The 20,304-nt window shown below is 48.7% G+C and overlaps 1 protein-coding gene across 1 annotated transcript in view; it reads right to left on the bottom strand.

The window, feature by feature from the left end:
• The window catches only part of ITPR1 (inositol 1,4,5-trisphosphate receptor type 1), a 158,846-nt gene extending 142,747 nt beyond the window's left edge, over window positions 1-16,099 (bottom strand). The window contains 2 exon segments of the mRNA XM_079316953.1: window positions 2,037-2,144; window positions 15,948-16,099. Of these exon segments, the coding sequence (XP_079173079.1) occupies window positions 2,037-2,128 (92 nt within the window). The 5' untranslated portion in view covers window positions 2,129-2,144; window positions 15,948-16,099.
• Window positions 16,100-20,304: the final 4,205 nt, after the last annotated feature.

Raw genomic sequence — 20,304 nt, 5'->3', positions numbered from 1 at the left:
AATATTAAATAGGAACACTCTTCAGAGATTTAGGACAGCATTAGAATGTAGAGTGGTATCTGCTGCTCAACCTTCAGTAAGCACATAACAAGTCGTTACACATCGTTATGACATCAGACTGTCCAAAACTCCACATGGGCTGGAGGACAATTACACCAAATCTTGCCTTTGCTGCTTTAATTTTCTCCAGGACAAAGACTAAATTAAATATGGGACAAAACTAATTCGATTACGAAGGCTTATTAAGATGATAATGCATTTCATGTTTCACATAGCAATTAGCATTTCTGGCTTCAATCAGGCTCAGAGATATGTGGCCATTATAGAATGCAGTTACCTTAAAACAGCACTAACCAAATAGAGAGGAGGCTTGAACACTGAGAGGTCTTTAGCCTGCCATGAGAACATCTCATCAAGCCTGGGAAACACACTTGGGGCCTGTCATGTCCAAAAGGACTACCCATGGTGAAAAAAATATCTGCTCAGCAATGCCACCAGAAGCCACAGCCACTGCAAACTGATCATCATGCACTGCATGGGATTCCACACGGCAGAACAACTTTCTACTTGGCCTGGAATTATTTACTGCCAAACTCGCTTCAGGACTGGGAAGAAAAACAAGAGGCAGATGTAGAGGATAGTTCATGTTGCCAGTGTTCAGCAGATAGTATTTGGCAGTTACACAGCTGATCCAGGACTGCAGAGTGCACGTGTCATATTTGACCAGGACCTGGGAAATTTGTCAAATACATTTGCCAAATACTATTCGACCAACCCTACTTACTACATCCCCTGCTTTTATCATACCTTCTTTCCTTTCTGGCAGCATCCCATATTTTCTTCTCTTTCCTATAATAGATCATGGTGCATCTTCAGTGTCTGCTTCCTTCTCTGCCCCCTTATTTTCCAGAATCCTAATAGCTAGAGGACTAAACCTACAAGTTAGTTTGGAGTCACTGAGGTGAGGGTGCAGCCCATGGTTTCCTGCTGAGGCACTTACCAGGATGCTGGCTCTGTACCCTGCTTGGGAGCTCCGTTTAGCAGATGCATCTGGACTGTAGGCATCAAAAAATGTGCTGTGACTGAACCCACCCTGAGGCCCTTAGGGCTACTGGAAATGAGAAAGAGCAGGTTGTGTGCCCCTGGCTGGGCACATCCCCAGGAACAGGGGCCAGAGGTGCTCCTGGAGCTTCTCGCCCTGCAAGGGCTCCTCCCCAAGCTCCTGGTGCTTGCAGAGGTTCCTCCTCAGCAGGATCAAACATTCCCTGGCCCTCCTCAGAGCTGTGCTCCAATGCCATGGCTCTGCCAGCTCACCCTTTTGTGAAAAGCTGATTTTGGGTTACTGGAGTAGCTGCTGCAGCAGCTCTGTGCAGAGCACCTGCTCTGTGTCCTTGGGGAAGGCAGCACAAAGGGGCTCTGTGGGGCAGGAGCTGGCACAACACAGCTCCAGAGCTCTGGCAAAGCACAAGAGTCAAAACATGAGCTCCTTTGATGGGAGAAAATTTTGTTTGTAGGAAAACCTCCAATTAAACCTCGATTTTAAGACCAAGCTAGCTGTAGTGGTGAGTTACTGGTATTTAAACCACTTGGCTCAGGGATTTGATTTTTCTTTATATACATCTTGTTTAAACTTCTTGCATTGCCTATGCTACACCCTTAGAGCAGTCAGCAGAGTGCACTGGGGTCTGTTCATCCCTGACTGGGGGAAGGGGCAGGGAGGGACAGGACGGGACACACGGATGGACACGGGACAGACAACAACATGAAAATCATTGGATTGCATTCATTCCCCCTCTACCCCTCCACCTGACAGGGTTCTTCCTCCCCACTGCACCACAGCCACTGACACACTCTCCAGCCTCCCAAAATCTACCTTGCCATATTCACTTTAGGCCAGTTTTACATTTAGGGCCAAATCTATCCATCAAGCTCCCTTGCTTTAGCCAATATTCCCTGGGATCAGGCTCAGGAGAGCTACCTGAGCTCTGCTAATCCTTCTCATGGTGTTTTTAATACAAGAGAACAGCTGTTCTTACCCCAAAGTGCTAATAAATCCATTTGTTGAGCCCTCTGCATAGAGAGAACAAATATCTCCAATATGAAGGAAGCTCGACATCTTGTCAGTCATCTCTGGCTTATTGCCCCTGGAAGGAAGGAGAAAGAATAAAGCACAACATTAATCAGGCACAATTCCTTGGTGCAGCTACCAGAGGTTACAGCAACAGGGCCCTTTGCCTTTGATTGTTGGTTTGTTTGAAAAGCAGCACAAGTTCTTGCAGTGGAATTTCAGGTATCAAAGAAAACTCAGCACGCCAGAGTGTTTGCTTGGAAAAATAAACCAGGGAAAAAAAAAAAAAAAAAGAAAAAAACAAGCAGCTACTGGCATCCCACTGCACGTGGGACTGTTTCACAGGCAGGCATTCATCCCAGAGGATGCTGGATTCCAGTGCAGCTGTACCAACCCATTCCATCCCACTGCCAGAGGGAAAGGGGGAGAGGGGACTGCTCCACTTTAAGGCATATTTCTATCTAAATCACATCTCTTTGCTGGAATTAAAGGCAGGTTTAAGCATCCTTTAAAGGCTCTCCTTTGTGCTGGAATGGTGCTTCTGAGAAATTAAAAATATTGACCTGATTCATGGCAACATTTTTTGGTCATGTCAAAATTTTAACATGACACCAGCAGCCTCCTGCTTACACCTGCAGGCTCAAAGGCAGAATTAGGTGAAGACCCACTCAGCATGCCTGACAACAGATTTTGCATGTAAAAACAAAGATTAAGATTTTTTTCAAAGTCAAATGCTTTACTAGGAAACCAAATCTCTGAAATCAGTAATACTTCAATACTGGGTTTAAAAGAGATGAGGAGACAGACACTGAGTGTCACCAACTTCCACTGTATTAACAACTTGATTTTCTCTAAAGCCCCAAGTCCAAACAACACAGGACCCACTTGTCATTTCAATAAATATAGAAAAAAAAAAGGGAGTTTCAATCTGTCACAGCAACAAAGAGACAACATGATCCCAGATAAAAAAACCCAGTGGAACAGATTTTCAAAGACTTCTCCAAGCCCATTTACTGGTTTCCTGGAGATCCTCCCAAGCCCTGCTTTTTGATCACTGAGTTCAAAAGGCCCCAGCAGCTCCTGTGCTTGAGGATTCCATCAGCAGGAGCACAGAGCTGCTCCTCCTGTGAGCCCTGCCAGCCAACACTGCCACAGGTGAGGGAAAAACAGCTCCAAGCACTTCCAGCCTCTCTCCCCATCACACCCAAAGAGGCTCTAAAAGGTCTAAGGGAAGGAGAACAGCACAGCAGAGAATTCTGCTTATTCCTGACTGTACAGGGATAAATATCCCCTTGCCTTGGACATGTTTACCAACAGCAAAAGGATCAGGTTGTTAGGCAAGGTTGGAGCTCAACAAGGACAAATTCATGGAGATCTAAAAGGTGATGTTTGCAGCTATGAAAATAAAAACCTAAAGTTTTTTTTCTGCTGAAAAGCTCCAAGCAGCTCTCCCTCCTCACTCCCAAAGGATCTGTGCTGCTGGGAGTAACAATAACAACTTTCATTATTATTAAATCAAAGCTCACCACTGACATTCCATCCTCCTAAATCTGTGCCACTGCTACAGTGAAAAACAAATCCAGGAAAACCAGGAGATAACAGGCCAGGCTGATATGCAGGTAAAGGGGTCTCAGCTCCTCTGGAATCAAATTTGGGTGCATAAGAAAACCAAACCCTTTGGCTCCAGGTTGCTTGTTGAATGCCAAGTCCTTCAGCCACTGCATGCTACACAGTCTGTTCCCATTCTTTCTTGATAAGTGGACAGAAAAACACTGCTACCTATTTTAAGATATATGCCACAAAACATACAGAAATATGCAGAGTGACTGAATTAGCAGCACTGGAAATACAACTTTACCATTTCCTGACTTGGATGTTAAACTACCAAGTTCAGACCAAAAAACTTTTCATCCCTGAAAAGTAGGCTCAGCCCTGAATTAATGCAGCCCAAAACAAAAACCACAGATACTTCCATATTAACCCTTTCTACAATGGCATTAAGGTTTCCTTTCCAGGCTGTGAGGGACATTATTTTTCCTCACAAGAGGCAGATGTTCACCACAGCTGTTCCCAAAGGAATGTGAAGGTCAAAATTATTGACTTGCATTAGAGATCTTTTTCTTGGTTTAAAAAAAAAAAAAAAAATCTCAGACCATTGCTCAAAATCAGGCTCAGGGATGGAGAAGCAAACTCCTGCATCACTTTGCAGGATACAACCTCAATCTTATTACATTTTATTCACTGAGGAAGACCCCCATGATATTGTAACTCTGACATATCGTGATAGTGCAAAACCCTAAAAAAAGCTCTTCTGCAATTTACTGACAACTCCACTTAAAAAATGTTTATCAATTTCACTGATACCCATCACAGAGTTCTGGATGACAGAAGGTGGGTGTTCAGTGAATTGAGCTGCTGGGTTCCTCAGCACATCATCCTTGGAATTTCTGGGTGAGTTGAGCCCAGCCAGGGGAGCTGTGCTCACAGCTCTGCTTCACAAAGGGCTCTTCTGGCTACAATAACCTCATTTCACAAGGCTTAGGCAAGGATTAATCACCCTCTAAGTCTCACTCCTCCTTCCCTTGTGTTTCTGAGCACTGCTCTAACACCAGCAGTGTGATGCCAGGACATGCTCCACCACCTTGGGAAGCAGGGAGCCAATTCCCACTGGGGTGAGCCTCTTACAAAATACTGATTTATCCTCAGCCTTCCCCACAGCCAAAATGAACACTGGCTGCATCTGTCCTTTAATAGCCAAAAATCAGTGTCCCTGACATCCCTCCTTACAAAAGCTGCTGCTCAGCTTGGCCAGTGCTCAGGAACACACTGGACTGGCAGATGGAGAAGGGACTTGGGGACCCCACACAGGAGGGAGGAGAATCATTGCCACACTGATCCACCTTCAAAGCTTTTTACAGTCTCCTCACAAGGGACTGACAAAACCACTCCAGTTATTGGCACCAAGCACTAAATCAGCCACCTCAAATGGAGTATTTTCTACCTCTGACAACTGGGAAATGTGAAGCAAAAAAGTAAAAGTGGCAAGTTTTCAAGAGTAAAGTTCCCAGGTACCCAGTTTGAAAACCTTTTTCTAAAAGGTGCTGTCAATGACAGCTGACAACACTAATCCTCCCAAAATCAGACCTCTGTGGGGGTCATTTTTAAATATTTTCTTCAGCAGGACAAGCCAGAAGCGGAGGCAGTAAAAATCTGTCAATTTTGGCACGTTTGTCCCAAGTCCAGAGCACAGAGGGAGTGAGCAGAGCAGGTTTGCTCCTGGACACATCAGAGCATCCATGTGTGTCCCCCTGGCTGTGGAGGGGCCACTGCCCTCCCCAGGCACTGACCATGACTGGGATGACCATCACAACTCCCTGGGAGTGCAGGACAGGAGGATTTTCACAGCTCCCAGGACCTGGCTCTCAGGGGTACAGCACAATCACTGCTCAACAGGCAATTGTGCTCCATAGACAAATATAACCATTACCCCACTATTTATTTATTTTAGATATGCCAGTGCCAAGAGCAACTGATTGCTACTAGAGGAGGGGACGGACCTAAGTGAACATTTGCAGCTATTCTGTGCATAATCCCAGTTTTAATGGAACTCTCACAGCCTTGCAAAAGGGGAGTCCTGCAGGAAATTCATCCTGTTCCAGCTGAAACGTGGCAGAGGAGCATTGCCCTCCTCTTCCCCTTAAAACTGCAGGAAAACAAGATTCCCTCTAGGTAAACTCACTTAAAAAAAAAAAAAAATCGAAGATGAAGCACTGATAAGCAAAATTGAAGTCAGGTTTCTCCAAGCAGCTTAACTCAGGTGGCAGCAATGTCAACAGCAGCAATCCAAACTTGAAAAATAATGTTCTTTTCCCACTAACCTGAAGGTTCTCATTTTAACAGACAGAAGGACTTGCCAGGGTATGAAAGAAAGGTGAACTAAAAGTGGACTGTACATTGAGAAGTTAATTATCTGTCCACTGGCAATAGAAAAATTCCTGAGATAGGAACACTTGCTACTGTATTTTTTTAAGCCCTGAAAGCCTGAATTTTTATAATTACCTTGGTGACTGTTTCCTCAGGTCTATATCAAAGTTAGAGTATGTTTTATATACAGTGTATCAGCACGGGAAAACAAAATCAAGTTTCTCTTTAAGCAACTGAATAACAGAAATGCACAAACATAGAAATCTGCTGAATTTCATGTGAATTTCAAGAAACCAACCTACCATTTTTTCTGCCAGATCTGCTCGATGGGGCTGGATCTAAACATATATTAACATAAATTAAACCCAGGAAAAGCTGCTGTTCAGCCCAGGAGTTTCAGGACTTTCCCCTCCTGCTCTGGCGAGCACAAATCTGCAGCAGGAGTTTGATTTTCTGACTGAACAGAAAGTGACACAGCTCCGGGGGTCAGTTCTGATTATTTCCTCCTACAGATGATCTCGTGTACCTTCCAAACAAGCAGCTTTTCCTACAGCAAGGACTGGACAGAACCAGCTCTGAGGTTTGCACCAGCCCTTGGCCAGGGTTTGTCCCCAAAGCCAAGGGGAAGCTCAGCAGACCCAGAGTGTTTCCCACCAGCTCTCAGGACTCTGATGTATTTTAGGGCACATGCTCAACCTAATGGCCTTGAATAAGCCAGGATAAGCTTAATATAGTCCCTGAAATGCAATCCTTTTCCTCATGAAAACACATTTCACAGCAGCAGTAAAAGCAGGATTAGCAGGGAAAACACTGTGAAATCAAACTGGCTGCTCAACATCCAATACCTCAATGAGACAGCTGCCTCCTGAAACTCTCAGAGTGGAAATGCAACTGCTCTCTAAACATTTCACACTAATTCCTCCCATCACTCACCTCACTCCTGATGCTAAGTTAGAAAAACCAGGTTTCAAGAGCGACACTGAGGGTTTGCTTTCCTTGAGGAGCTGAGTCAAGGCTCTGTTTGAAGTCCCTGCTCATGGGGACTGCTTGTGACAACATCCCTGCACTGTCACTCCTCATCCCCAGCATTTGTCAAAAGGCTTTTTCAAAAAAGGCAAAGCTGCTTCCCTGATTCTGTGTCTCACACGTCTGCTTTGTGTGGGATTTTAATTCTTTACCCTGCAAATCCTGTTTGTAAAATAAACCAGCCCAAATGTGTCTCATTGCCGACTGTTTGACTCCCAGCAACTGGGATACAAATTACTGTGTCTAAGATGCTTCTAATGATGTTTGTTTGGAGGGGAAAAAAATAAAAAAAATAGCTCCTTGCTGTGCCCTGCAGTCCCAGGATGCACTCGGGTCCCTACTAATTTTCACTGTGGTTTAGTGCTCAATTCAATAAACACTGGCAATTTTATATATGTACTGGTACCAAAACTGGAGCAGCACTTTATCAAAGTCTTTTTCACTATCTCAGTTGTTTAAGAATAGAATCTCAAACTGTACTTCAGAGCTTCAGCTTCATTACTGCCGACAGGAAATTCCAGAGTGAAAGTTTAATTCTGTTTCAGTTTTTGACAGAAACAAGACCAGAGTTTAAGGGTAGAGAGACAACAAAGAAGCAAACACAAAGAACTGCCTAATGGCAGAAGCAGAATAATCCAGAAATGAACAGATCTGAGAACCCCCAAGACCAGGTAAGTCCGTGCTTGAATTAAATGGAATCGGGTCATTAATACTGGTAAATTAGGCCAAGCGAGTTAAAATTTTTTAAATGCAGCCAAACCCTGTATTATATTGAAAATCCAGGGCTTAGATAATCTGGTAAATCCAAATTTTACAAGATTACTTGGCTGAACATTTGGCCCCATAGACTAATCAAGATATCATGTGCATTTTTGGGACAACATCAACAGAGCATTCTCTATTTTCACAGGTGCGGCTAACTCGAAAATCTGAACCCAAATCTGATGTTTCTCATTCTTATTTCAGAAGGAAAAGAAAAAAAGGAAGATTTCCTCCCTGAGGACACTAAGAAAGATTCCTAAGAATCCCATTAAAACAGCCAAAGAAGGGAGGAAGTGCTTTATTTAAAAACTCACCCAGTGAATAATCACTGTGCTGGGGCTGAGGACAGAGCTCTGTCATCTGCAAAGCTTCTGACTTAGCAAATCTAAAAGGAGCTCTTTGCACTCGCCAGGGAAAGGCAAACAAAGGGATTTTGGGATGTGGATCAGGCCATGTCCTGAACAGCAGGATCCTCTCACACCTGCAGTGGGACCCAGCCTGGTGCTGGGAGGGCTCAGCACTGCTCCTTTGTGCACGTGGAGTTCCATTTCACACATTACACGTTCCATTTTAAAAAATAACCTAGCAGTGCAGTACATTTATCTACCACAGGATCTTGTTTTGCCTTCAGCTGCAACCTTTCATGTCCAGGAGGCTGCTATCTGCCCCACATGGGCTGATGAGCCGTTAGATTAAGGAGGAGAAATGCATTTTCTCAAAGTATTTTTCCTCCCGATGCGTAAAACGCAGCAGATTTTTCTCCTCCAATTTCCAGGCTGAGCAGGCAAGATGGAGGCTGGGGAAGGAGGGAGAAGCACAGCACTGTGACTTCCTCAAGGACATGCAGCAGGTCACACTCAGAGCCCAGATCTGAATCCAGGTCTCCCAAATCCCCATCCACCAGCTCACACTCCTCTGCTCCCAGGAGGGAGATCAGTCTCACTGCACATCTAATCAAGCACACACTTCCCCTTCCTCTAAAAATAAGTAGGGAGAGGAGTGTAAACTCACACAGCAAGATGAGGGCCGAGTTAATTATGTTCTATTCATACTGTTTGCCACTCCACAGATAAGTAGATTTTTCTATCACATCAGTGATAAAGTTATTCAGAAGTTACTACTTCATAGGTGCAACAGCTATTTAAGAAAACAGATAAAGCAACTCATTTCAGTAACTTTAATCTCAATAAAACCTCAGTACAGGAAAGCAAACGTGCACAAGGTCCTTTTCTCCTTTGAAAGGGCACCTGCCTTTTTTTTTTTTTTTAATTATTTGCCTAGTGCAACCAGACAAGCTAGTTACAGCAAATTCAGGTCAAAAGCATGGAAATTACACTCTGACAGCAATCCCTTCCACAGCAGCCACTGACTGAGGTAAGAAACACAACTGACAGGTCCTATTGACAGGCATCTGCAGACAGCTGGAAAAAGAAAATCTATTAGAGACACACTGTCAGGGGAAAAAAGTCATTTTTTTGTTCCAAACCAAGCACAACCTGACAGCATCTCCTTAATCCCATTAAAAGTAAGGAGCACTTAGTGAAGCTGATACTTCCTGAAGTCCATCCTGGCTGGCTCCAGCCCTGCTGGGAGGAGGCAGCCTGGATGTCAGCCTCTGGACGAGGCTCCTATGAGCACACAATGTTTTCCAGCATATTTCTATCAGCAGAGAGCTGGAACACGCCAAAAGGAGCAGCACAACCAATGTCATGGGGAAAGAGAGCAAGCTGGGTTTGTTACACCAACTGGAGCTTGGCCAAGGAACAAAGACGGCCAGGGAAGAAGAGGGCACAGAGCAGTCCCAACATCACTTGGAGTGGCCAGGGATGCTGAGGAGCAGGGATGTCTCAGCAGCCTCCATCCCCTGCTGTCCCTGTCCCCATCCCCTGCTCTCCCTGTCTCCTCACTGTCCCTGTCCCCATCCCCTGCTCTCCCTGTCTCCTCACTGTCCCTGTCCCCATCCCCTGCTCTCCCTGTCTCCTCACTGTCCCTGTCCCCATCCCCTGCTCTCCCTGTTCCCATCCCCTGCTCTCCCTGTTCCCATCCCCTGCTCTCCCTGTCCCCTCACTGTCCCTGTCCCCATCCCCTGCTCTCCCTGTCCCCTCACTGTCCCTGTCCCCATCCCCTGCTGTCCCTCACTGTTCCTGTCCCCATCCCCTGCTCTCCCTGTCCCCTCACTGTCCCTGTCCCCATCCCCTGCTCTCCCTGTCCCCATCCCCTGCTCTCCCTGTCCCCATCTGTCCCTGTCCCCATCCCCTCCCGGTACCTGGGCGGGGGCTCCCTCTCCTCCATGGTGGTCCCACTGTCGGTCTCCAGGGCTGGGCTTGGCAGGGGGTCCCCCAGCTCGTTTGGGTCTCCTCTGGCAGTGATGCCAAGGTTTGTGAGCTGGCCAGCCCCTGGCTGCTGCTGCAGGTACCGAGGTGCTGCTGTCCCTCCCGGACACCTGCTCTGCCTCTGCTCCCGGGATAAAACCTCAGCCCGAGAGGAGGAGCCACTGCCAGCACATGATGAGCACGTGTGGAGGGCCACTGGTGGCCAGGGGACCTACTTTGAGCCCAAAAGCCCAGATGGGCTGGGCTGCTTTACAGATGAAGGCTCCAGTTCCCAGGCTGGCATGTACCTGTTGGCCTCCCAGCTGTAATTTTCTAGAAGGCAAAAGTTCAAAATGCTGAACCACCCATGAGTATGAGCATCTGAATTTACTGAACTCTTAGCAGAGGAGCAGCCAAGGATTGCAGAGTTATTTTAATCAGAGGTTTTCAATTAACCCTTCAGATCAAGCACCATCAGCCAGCTGAGGTCGGTGTCTGTGGCCATGTGTTCATCCTTGGAGTGGGATGCAGATGGGACAGAGCTGGACTGCAAACAAAGCTTTCCTCTTCACAACTTCTTGGCAGATTTCTAAATTTCTGAAGGAGTGGACAGGATGGGCCAAAGCACAACAGAAATGTTTATAAAAGTTTCATGCAAAACTGCTACTAAACAATTCCATAAAATAAAAAAACAAAGTACAGCCTTTGGGCAGCAGCCATTTTTTGGCCTACTATGATCAGAAATTTCTTCCATGTGCAGGCTCAGAGATCATCATCTTCTAACCACAGGCATCATGCAGTGGGTGAGGAGAGGATGAACTGCCTGTGTCCATCGTCACACTGAGTTTAATCAACCCAAGCCTCTTCCCTTAGAGCTCAGCATCACATTACTCCAAAAGCAGAGGCATTACCTAACATCCTAACCCAGCAACATCTGGCATTTCCATTTCTCAGAGCTCTTCCCCCTCCTCTGATCACCTCTGCAGCCAAATCATCAGAGTCACAGGCTGGTTTGGCTTGAAAGGGACATGAAAGATCATCTCATTCCTCTCCCTTGCACTGTCCCAGGCTGCTCCAAACCCTGCCCAGCCTGGCCTTGGGCCCTTCCAGGCAAGATTATCAGTGAGATATGAACACTCAGTTTCCTGCAGCACTCTTCATGTTGGCGTTCTGGCACGTGAGGATGCAATTACATTGCCACAAGCCACAAATCCCCAAATAACACAGATTTCCATGCACATTTCCAACCCATTTTTCACTCCAGAGGGTTAATTTGCTCAGGTATCAGCTGACATTCTGTTCCCCATTAAACACTGATAGGAAGTTCTGATCCAAGTTTTCACAAGCTTAACCAAAACCACAAGCATGAAAATGAAACTCCTCTGAGTTCAGAGCCCACAGCTGAATGTTGCAGCTTTCCCCACTGGAATTACAGTTCCTGTAGTTTCCATTTCATCTTCATCTTTTTCACAGAATGGTTTGGGTTGGAAGAAACCTTGCAGATCATCTCATTGCCACCCCTGCCATGGGCAGTACCATTCCAGTACCCCAGGCTGCTCCAAGCCCTGTCCAACCTGGCCTTGGACACTTCCAGGGATGAAGCAGCCACAGCTTCTCTGAGCAAATCTGATCCCATAAACCACAGCTGCCCTGAAGACCTGGAAATGTACTTTCTCAACAGGTACAGCACAAGAAGAGCCACACAAAGAGCCTCTGGATGCCTCTGCCAATCCAACAAGTAGCTGCAGCACCCTGGAAAGAGGGATCTGTCTCCATCCCCAGCCACTGCCCGCCCTTGCCAAGACAGAGAATGAGGCAATAATTGCTGTACTGCTTTTGTAGTGTCCATGGGGAGCAGAAATTAGACAGGAATATCGAGCCAGATCAAAGCTCGTGCAGTTCTGGCATCCTGCCTCCTGCAGCAGAGGCTGGGTGGAAGAGCACAGGAATCACTGCACAGCCCTGGACACAGGTCACTGCACAAAACTGGGCAGCTTCTGACTCCCCCTGTGCATTATCACACACAAACAGCACCAAAAAAAGCTCCAGGCCACCCAGAGCACCTTCAGTTTCTGTTCTGTTGCTCTCTTAGCAGAAGAAACTAGTTTGGGGCATACAGTAATGCAGATTTTTAGGAATGAGGATTTACACCACGGTCTCATTGTGATGTTGCATTTACATAACCTTCTAGCAGCACATGATTTTCTGCCTCTAAACCCTGTGGTCTCCATAAGCTGCTTTGGTGAGGCTGCCTCCCCTCACACTCACCCACGGGCGAGCCAGCAGCTCGTCTACCAGCTACTACAGAGCCACTACCCTCATCCCACCTCCCACGGGAGCCTCACATTCCTCCTGGCTTTAAGACAATCCTACAACTACAACTGTCTTGTATTTATGGGGTAATAATGTCTCAAAGACTCCCAGTACACTCTGCAAGTTGACACATCAGATATTCCAAAGGAGGTTGCTGTGCACTGAGGAGTCACCACAGCCAAACCAGGATCACAGGATCATGGAGGCTGCAAAAAACCTCCCAGATATCAGGTTAAACTTGTGTCCACCCAGCCATGTCAGGAAGAGCCACATCTGCTCAATCTTTGAACACCTGCAGGGATGGGAACCCTACAGCTTCGCTGGGCTGCCCATTTCAGTGCTTGACTACTCTTTCAAGTGAAGTTATTTTTCCTAATATTTAATTTGAGCCTCCCTTAACACAGCTTGAGCTCATTCCCTCTCCTCCTGTGCCTGTTCCCTGGGAGCAGATCCCAAATCTCTTCCTGTCAGGGAGTTGTCCAGAGCCAGAAGTTCCCCCTGAGCCTCCTTTCCTCCAGGCTGAGCCCCCCAGCTGCTCCTGGACCCTTCCCCAGCTCCATTCCCATCTCTGGTGCCCAGCAGAAGGACAGGCAGTGCCCTGCTCCTGATGGCACACCAGAGCTGGGACAGCTCAGGTGCCAAGAGCAGCTACACCTGCTGCAGGAGATCATCAGAACAAGCAACACCTGCTCTTCTGATGGCTCCAATTCAAGGGCAGGTACCAGACAAGGGCTCAGGATTTCAGGGATCTGAATTAATCCTGCTCAACAGCACTGAACAAGAAGTTCCACCCCAATGCTGTCCATTTCAGCAATTCACCAGGGGAGACCAGCTCATCTGAAGAGAAGTAGCTAAAAGGAGCTTCTGCTTCCAGAACACACTTCTGGATCACCCCAGTTTGACCAGTCCCTGGGACTGTTCCCTTTTACACAGTACTGGAGGAGCTGGATCCCCAAAATTCACCCCAAACCTGCCACCCCTGCAGATGCCCTGCTCTCATGCTTGCCACACTGTCAGGGACACTCAGTGCTGTCTTTACCAGAGGAGTTACTACAAAATCAGATCAGGACCTCACACCACACAGTAACAGGACATAGTGGTTTGCAGCTTTCACTCTAAGCTGCAATGGCCTCACTTGTGAGCTGCCAGGACCCGAGATTATTTCTTCACTTTAACTGCATTTGTGCACTCTCCAGACTATGCCACACCAAAACAGGTTTGTTGAGGGAACATGAGAGGGTTGATGGTGCTGTGGGTAAGATCATGTTACAGAACCACTGAGGATGGAGCCCTCCAGGATCAGAGTCCCAGCTGTGCCCAATCCTCACCTTGTCCCCAGCCCAGAGCACTCAGTACCACCTCCAGGTGTTCCTTGGACACTCCAGGGATGGGGATTGCACCACCTGCTCCAAAGCCTGACAGCCCTTTTATGAAGAATTCCTTCCAAAATTACACTTCTCATTTATAACCAGAGACCACAACTGTCCCTCACATCCCCTCCACCCTGTTCATCAGCCCCAGCACATCTCCATTCATCCAAACCTGCAGTTCCACTGACCATCACCAAAGAAACACACCCAATGTCCCCATCCTGTGCTCTTCAGAGGCCTCCTCCACCCTCCAACGATGGTGTCCAGGATTAGCACATCTCTCAAAAACCATTTCCCCGAGCTAAGCTCCACCCCACGATTGCAAAGGCAAACCAAAGTTACTCTTGTTTGTTTACTTCCTAATTTATGAAACCCTGTACAAGAAAACGATTTTGAAGGCTTAATCAACACTGCAAAACAAGCAGATGGGGGAAAAACACTCATCTAAGCAAACACTCTAATCTTGGGGAAATAAGGTATTTTAACAAGAAAAACCCCTACTATTGACAAACAAGAGGCAGCTTAAAGAAAACATTAGAAATAATCAGCTCAGCATCAGCTTGTTTTGAAACACTCTGGAACTGTGGTTTTATTTTCACAGTGATTCCTTGTTTTGGTTTAGATACACTCAGCACTACAGTTTCAATACAAGCTGCTGCATCCCACAGCAGTCAATTTCCACGTTTGTTTCACCAGGTGAAATTCACCCTGAATGTTTGGCCTTAGCAATGCCACCTGCTTTTTCCACTCACTGAACACAACACCCTGCAACACTGGTATTGCTTCAGGCACTTACACCAGCAAAACCACCAGGCACTTAGACCATGGAATAGCTGCTGTGTGAGGAAATTGGCGTAAATCAAAGCAAAGAAACCAACAAGAAATCCAGTGCCTGGTAGCCCATTAACTTGGCCACAGGGGAATCACGGAGGAAAGGAAGGGATATTGGCCTCACATGGCATCCCACACTCACACAGCTGAGCCCTGTGAGAGAATGGGAAAGAAAACAGCTCCACCATGGGCCCCTGGCCTGGGCTGCCACTCAGCCAGGGCTCTGGCTCAACAGGTCTGGAAATCCTGGGATACCAAGCAAATTTCTGAGCCCAGGAAAAGAGCCTCAAAGACAAATAACTAAACACACTCTAAGAAATAAAACACGTGCACAGGTACCGACCCCCAGTAATAAATAAAACCAATAGCTCCCACTCGACTTGCAGCCACTAAATCCCCATCAGGCAAAGATCTGGATTGTATTAGCCACGTTCTCCCTCCTGCTCGATCTGCGAGCAGCAGGACCGCAGCTCGATCCATCTGTGGCTGAGCAGGCACAGAACCGCTGCACGGCAATAAATCCAACTCCAACCTTTCACCTGTTGGAGTCTTTTAAGGCAAACTGCCGGGAGCCAGAGCGAACCCACCTGGGGCAGGGAGCGGAAAGGCTGAGCCAGCCCCAGCTGGTCGCAATGCACGGAGCGTTTTCCTTCGGGGGAAAATCCCCGGAGCCCCCGGAGCCCGAGCAGAGCCAGCCCCAAGCAGCCCGCAGGAGCCGGGCACGGACCGTGCAGCCGCCCGGGATCCGGGCACATCCCACGTACACGCATGGGGAATGCACATGTGCCCCCACCCCTTCCCCCGCCGAAGTCCAGTTATTGTAGTCCAGGAAACAGACAAATATTTGGCCTGTCAGGCCAGTCACCGGGACCCTCCGAAACATCCACCCACAGCTGCCCGCTTTTTGACCATTTAAGAGGAAGATCGCCCATAGCCAAATCCCCATCGGCGCTCACGAGTGTTTACATAACGCGAAACATCCCTGGCGGCAGAGCCCCGAGCACGGGGGCAAACACTCGGGGAAAGTTGGAGCGGAGGCGCAGCTCCGCTGCCGAGCCCCGGGGACGGGAGCCCGGTGCGGGACCCGCCGGGAGGGCTGAGGGGGCTCTGCCCGCTCCTGCCAGGGCTGCGGCGGCCGGGCATCCCCGCCGAGCACGGGAACGCATCCCCGCACAGCAGCGGGCTGCACTGCCGGCTATCCCCGCCCAGCAACGGGCTGCATCCCCGGGCATCCCCGCCCAGCACCCGGCTGCATCTCTCGGGCTGCGGGACGGGGCTGCCCCGGCGGTCACTCACCGCCTCCCTCCCTGCCCAGCCGTGCCCGCTCTCTCCCGGCCGTACCTGGCTGCGGAGGCGGCGGGGCGGGCTATGGACGGCTCGGCAGCCCCATTCCGGCGGCGCTCCCGGTCCCGCTCCCGGAGACTGCGCCCGCCGCCGCCTCAGTTGCGCGTCCACATGGTCACTGCGCTCCGCGCCCAACGCCGCGCATTAAATATCGCTCGAGGCACGCTGGGTAAGCGAGTCCTGCCGCCACCGCGCCGCCAAGGGGGGGCGTCCCGCAGGACTACAGCTCCCAGCGTGCCCCGCGCCGCGCTCCGGGAGGGGCAGCGGAGACCTCGGGTCCGTGCGCTCAGTGACGGGGATGGACCCCCCGGTCCGTGCGCTCAGTGATAGGGATGGACCCCCCGGTCCGTGCGCTCAGTGACGAGGATGGACCCCCCCGGTCCGTGCGCTCAGTGATAGGGATGGACCCCCCGGTCCGTGCTCTCAGAGACGGGGATGGACCCCCCGGTCCGTGCGGTCAGTGACGGGGATGGACCCCCCGGTCCGTGCGCTCAGTGACGGGGATGGACCCCCCGGTCCGTGCGGTCAGTGACGGGGATAGACCCCCCGGTCCGTGCGGTCAGTGATGGGGATGGACCCCCCGGTCCGTGCAGTCAGTGATAGGGATGGAGCCCCCGGTCCGTGCGCTCAGTGACGGGGATGGACCCCCCGGTCCGTGCAGTCAGTGATAGGGATGGAGCCCCCGGTCCGTGCGCTCAGTGATAGGGATGGACCCCCCGGCTGAGGACACGGATGTGTTTTGGTCCGGGGGGGGCTCAGCACAGAGCCCTGGAGCGGGCGAGGGGCGAGCGTGCGGGGGTATCGGGCACAGAGGCTGCGGTGAAACCAGCCAGGGAGAGTAAACTCTGAGTAAACCCTGAGTAAACCAGGTGACAGCGCGACTTGGGCAGCGCAGCATAGCGGGGAGGTGATGGCTGAGCTGGGCACCTGCCTGCACAGGTGCTGTCACCTCTGGCGCGCCTCAGGTGCGAGCCCTTGGCTGAGCAGTCACGGCTGCTCTGCAGGAAACGGCTCCAAACTCTGGGAATAGTGTCCCTGGGGCTCCTCTTCGCTAAAATCATTAACGAGACATCCCATCAGCCAGAATGACCAGCAGCGAATAAAAAATAGTAATACTTCATTTATTTATCGTACTATGCAATTATTTGCCCTTAAATATTAGCCAAGATTATTTCTCACCTTTACACCCTAATTTTCCTGCCCTCTGTGCCTGGCTGGCAGCACTCAGAGCCGTGCAGGGGTGGGTGCAATGTTTGCCTGCAGAACAACTGTATCGCTTTAACTGGGATTTAGGTGAAGGAAACATTTTCCTCCGCTCACTCTCACCCACACCCACCTGCTGCCGTGGGTGACAGGCAGCAATGGTGCCCGGCTCCTTGCTTGTTTCCCTCTCTACAGCAGCAGGATAACGCTGATGAATGGGAACAAGCCCAGATTAGCCAGTTTGAAATCAACGTAACCTCCCCCTGCACTGGCTGTCCATTAAAAATCCTCCAGAGGAGCTGGAGTTGTGGCTCTGGAGCAAGGATATGCAGAAGCTGGAGCCTGTGACTCAGGAACTGAAGCGAAGGTCAGAGAACAGTTTTATGGGTTTCCTACATGGCTGCAATACTACAAGCCATTACTCATCAGGAATTTGGCAGAGTAGTGGTGCCTAATATCATTAGATAATCCTAATGAATTCTTGTGTAATCAAATCTAATCTCTGGATGGGTTCAGCAGGCAGAGGCAGTGACAGAAGGGCTCTCACCAGAGCCAGGGGCAGAGCTTTGCCTGCTGAGCACCTTGAGCAGCTCTGCAAACAGTGTGCCTTGAAATAGCTCCAGCACTGAGGGAAAAATCCCTGCAGCAGCACTGGGGGAGAACAGGCTGCCCAGGAGGGAGTGGAGTCTGCCCTCTGGAGACATTCCTCTCCCCAATACCAAATATCACATTTTCTCCTATGGGCTGTGTTTGATTCTGGGTCTTGCTCAGTTCTTCAGAGGCTGAGGAGCTCATAGAAGCCCAGAATGGTCTGAGTTGCTCCAAGCCCTGTCCAACCTGATCCATTTGCACGAATGGGGCAGCCACAGCTGCTCTCTTTGGGCCTCCCACCCTCACAGGGAACAGCTGCTTCCTAATATCCCATCTGAACCTATTCTCTGTCAGAATCCATTCCCCTTGTTCTGTCATTCCATGCACTTGCTACTGATGGCCCCTCACCAATTTTTGAGCCTTCAGCCAAAAATACTGACCAAGCTCAGCAAAGAACTTGCTAGATGTGAAGGGGTGCTGGCAAAGACAAGATAATCGTGAATGTTTCTTTTTTTGTTGTTGTTTTTTTAGGAACTTGCTCTGGGATGCTGCTGCAGGCACAGTGAGTTCCTGGGTTCCTATAATCTTACAGCACTGAAAAGAGCTCTAAGATTAAAACTGCTGTAGGGCAGTGGAAAGGTCACCTTGGGAAGGACCAGAGCTATTCCCTTAAAGGAATTTTCCCTACAATGGGAACTACAGGAGGCAGCCCTGAGATGGGAACAGAGTCCTGCTCACTCAGTAACAAATGAGGGCTGGGCTCAGAGCCCACACAGCCCCAGAGGGTCGAGGGAATGAACTCAGGAATTCAGAGAGGAAATAGTGAAAAAACACTACTTGGTAGGTATCACTTCAGCCTGGGAGCTGTGCTATGAATGTTTGGCCCAATTTCACATTTGGTTTCAGTCACAGGAAAACAACTTGTGAGGGATTTTTATTTTTTGCTATTGGAGTACTTTGTTCTTTTTCTCCTTTTCAACCTTATTCTGCTCCACTCCTACTTTATTTTTAGCAATTATGGCAATTCAGCATTGATGAATGATGTTAGAATGAAGTTTGAAGTCTTTTACTTGCTTTTTATTTCAATTGTCTTGTTTTATGCTGACAAAATTGCAACTAACCATTGGCTTCCCTGGGCTGTTTTGGAAACACTGCACCTCCAGCCTGCAGGGTGGCTTTGCACAGGTTTTGTCTCTGTTCTTGGCTTAGCTGCAGCTCAACAGCCCTGGGAGAAAAACGAGAGCAGAAGAAATTCCAGAACTCTGAGGATCAATCTGTCTCCTCTTGTCATGGCTGGTCTTCACAATGGGGAAGATGATCCCAGAAGTTCCCTGTCCTTAGGGAGATCCATGCCAGCACTCAGGGATGAAAAGACAAATGCAGAACACCTCGGGCTCTCAGTGAAGTGCTGGAAAATCTCTCATTCCCATCACATTTTAATAACAGCAAGATCAGAAGCGTGGGGACTCAGTGTGAGAACAAACCAAAGCCTGCATGGCTGAGCACAAAATGATCCACACCAGCAAAAGTTCTCCAAAGTCCTCAGGATCTCACACTGGAAGCTGGATGTTGCTCAGAAGCAAACTGTAATTATTTCTTCTGTTCTCCAGGGAGAGGAAGGAATAAGAACCCTCCTGATGGAACTACACGAATGATGCACACAAGAATTCCAGGAAAAGGAGCCATGAGAAGGAGTGGGCAGGATACACCAGAGAGCTGTCCCAGCTCATTGGAAATCAGCTGATTTTCCTGAATTCCATCACCACACAGGCAGAATCCCATGGCTTTCATGAGGGGAGGTTGTCCTTGGCAGGATGTTTTCAGTTCTAGAAGTCTGTAGAATCTGGATGCCTACATTTTGTGAGTGAATTGTGTTGGGAAAAATTTAGCAGGAGAAAATAAGCTGGATTTAACTCTCATTTTCACGGACATTCATCCCTTAACAAAGGGAAAAGATCACCGTGTCAACGCAAAAGGAATATTTCCATTTTCTGACCCCAAAGCAGCAAGGGGTGGCCGTAGAATTAAGTTTGCATTCATTTGTTTTCTTGCACTCTGATGCTTTTCTGGAGCAAAAGGGATTAATGATGGATAATTGGAATTCATCCCTGAGAGGCCTCCCAGCACTTCCATTTTACACACAGTAAAACTTCACAGAGCAAACACGTTCGAGTGCAGCCCTCAAACAATAAAACCCCTCCTTCACTCTGGCCGTGCTTCTCTTCGCTAAAAGTATAAGCAAAAATCAAATGGAGTATTTAGAATTAATATCCCGCAGGATGAGTAAAGATTTATTTTGGTGTAAGGGATGATGCAGAATATCCATTCTGTTGACATTTCTCAACAGAAGCTCCCACACGGAGATTTTACAGAATCTCCAACAACTACAGTGAACTGCAGGAAAAATGAAAGAAATTACAGGAACTGCGAGTTCCCTGCTGGAGAGGGGAATACCAGAGCACCTTTCCTGGAAAGGGTCTGGAACCACGTTCTTGGCACCCCTTAGGAGATACTGCATGGATATTTGAGGTGTTTATAGGGACTGGTGAGACTCCCGTGG

The sequence above is a fragment of the Erithacus rubecula genome, assembly GCF_903797595.1.
Source record: "Erithacus rubecula genome assembly, chromosome: 13".
Classification (NCBI taxonomy): domain Eukaryota; kingdom Metazoa; phylum Chordata; class Aves; order Passeriformes; family Muscicapidae; genus Erithacus; species Erithacus rubecula.
Note: the sequence above shows the minus strand (reverse complement) of the source record. Positions and strands in the feature narration are given on the sequence as shown.